General features: G+C 43.4%; 1 protein-coding gene across 1 annotated transcript; it reads right to left on the bottom strand.

The window, feature by feature from the left end:
• Positions 1–521: 521 nt before the first annotated feature.
• LOC125556164 (protein DETOXIFICATION 27-like) lies at positions 522–1,616 on the bottom strand. The gene is made up of 4 exons (XM_048718946.1): positions 1,440–1,616; positions 1,193–1,311; positions 984–1,070; positions 522–910 (listed from the first exon to the last, which is right to left on the bottom strand). The coding sequence occupies exons 1-4, from the start codon at positions 1,594–1,596 to the stop codon at positions 863–865; spliced, it is 411 nt and encodes a 136-aa protein (XP_048574903.1). The 5' UTR covers positions 1,597–1,616; the 3' UTR covers positions 522–862.
• Between the last annotated feature and the right edge of the window lie 711 nt (positions 1,617–2,327).

Here is a 2,327-nt window from a genome sequence, read left to right as displayed (position 1 = left end):
CACGACGGGTTTTCATATAAACCAGAGCACATTCATTATAATTAGGACATTTTTCGTATAAACTGGACGAAATTCATTACATTTTGGACAATCTTTAACTAAACTCTACGGTAAACCTAATCTAAGTGATCACCGCCATCTGTTCCCCATGTCCAGCCATGAGCCACGAGAACTGAAACTCCAGCTCTTGCCTTCACCTTCTTAATGAATGAAAACTGTAAAGTAGTGCTGCTATATTTCATTAAAAAAATACAAACATTTCATGATGGCACATATGAGCCAAATACAGAGGATGGAAAGTTGAAGAAATGGTACAAAAAATAAGGAAAAAATCGAAAAAAAAACTTGAATATATATTTAACACAAGAAAAGAGGATTATTATATGGCCTTATTTGTCTCAAAGTTTCCCCCTAATCTCTTGTTTCATGTAAACTACTTTGTAAGGCGAATAGGTACTTGTGCCATGTCCATCTTGGTAGTACATATTTTTAGAAAATGAGGATCATCCCGAGTCTCTGCATCATTGTAATGCACACAGCTTTATTAAAGTTAAAGTACGAAGTTCAAGTACTAAAGTACAACAAGTGCGGATAACGTGAAAATAGAAATATATGCCTACACACATAGCCTAATATTTGAACCCTCGTACAAACAGGTTGTACGTGTCCTATGTTGCCATCTCTCTTAATTGCACCCATAGTCCATGAGCTGCCGTACTTCCGCATGGTGTAGTAAGGATCACGTACAGGTCCATCTTGGTACTACATGATGTTGATTCAACTAAAACTTCCATTCAGAAAATGGCCATCTAGGATAATCTTCATCAACCGCTCCTTGAGATGAGGGCATTGGCACTCCAACTCATTTCGAGCCTGCCCATCTTTGGATGTGTTTACTTGCTTTAGAAGCCTGCATAATTTCAACAAGTCAATGTTATGATGACTGATTGACTATAAAACCGAGGGCCGGACAAAGAAATGACCTCTTCGTCCCAATCACATCGCATGGTAATATACGCCAGAATGAATGTCTGAACTGCAGTGCCACCAATCATCCCTGCCCAAATCCCCTGCAAGGAAAGATGATCTAGTAGTAAGTATGGAGACATGTATCTCCACAAGTACTAATTAACAGATACTCCTTATATTGAGGAATGGAGGGAGTATTAAGAATGGTTTGTAGGGAGCGTACAAGAACTCCCAGATTGAAGAGCCAACCCAGCAGAAGTCCAACAGGAAATCCAATGATGTAATAGCTTCCTACGTTTATATAAGCCACTAGTGCTTGGCACCCTGATCCAACAGCAACTCCTGAAAATTGTCACACACACGCATGCACATACAGAGAAATCTTCAGTTCAGCATTTCGTTTCTGTTCTGATAAGATTCATCGCAAATTCAGTGTCACCACTATGTGCAGGGTGGAGAAGACAGAGTACCTGAAAGGACAGGTTGGACGCCATTTAGGAGGATACTAATGGCCAGCAGAACGGAGAGGTTGTCCACGGCGTCGATCACAGCTTTGCTTGATGAAACGACGAGTGCCGCAGCTCCATCCAGCACGAGGTGCCCTGAGCGTGACACCACCCCAATCATGCACTCAATCAAGAATTCAAGACAAGGGGATAAAAAGTCCTGCCAAGGAAATGGATTTGCTTTTCTATCGAATCATATTCTTCGGACCATTCTGAAAGGGCTACATTCCTAACCCGAATTCAAATCTTGACTACGATCTACTTGCCAAAATTATGCACTAAAATCTGGCATAAAATGGTGATATAGCTAGGTTAGTAACTTAGTAGTATGTTCTTGACTGATGCGCCTGGTTTTTCACGTTACAGTACGATGTTGATTGCTTTGTTCCTTCTCGGGTTTGCATCGCGCCGTAGTTATCAGCCTCTTTGCAAGGTTCTCCACTTCTCTGATCTGCTTTCAGTTTACACTTTACAGTGGATTCGTACATCTGTCCCACTTTATATTACACTTGCGTCTACCTTCGCTGCTCCTTTCAAGTTCAACACTAGATGCATGAATGGCGTGTGCATGTCACAAATTTCTCTGCTCCATATGCGGCTGCCTTTTGGAAAGAGGGGATATCTTATAGTTACATGGCGTCACTGATGATCTGCTCCATGGATCGTGATCCATGAAGAAAAACTAATGAAACTAATGGCGCTCCCTTCCCCTCCCTCCCCTGTGGCGACGCCACCCGCCCCCTCCTTCCCTCCGGCGGCGACCTCGTCTCGTGTGGCATCCTCCCCCTCTTCTTCCCCGCGGTCTCCTCCCTGCTCCTCCTCGGCGGCGCGCCTCGCTTCCCCCTCCTCCGC

This window comes from Triticum urartu, chromosome 5, assembly GCF_003073215.2.
Source record: "Triticum urartu cultivar G1812 chromosome 5, Tu2.1, whole genome shotgun sequence".
NCBI classification, from domain to species: domain Eukaryota; kingdom Viridiplantae; phylum Streptophyta; class Magnoliopsida; order Poales; family Poaceae; genus Triticum; species Triticum urartu.
This window is presented reverse-complemented; position numbering and strand designations above follow the sequence as displayed.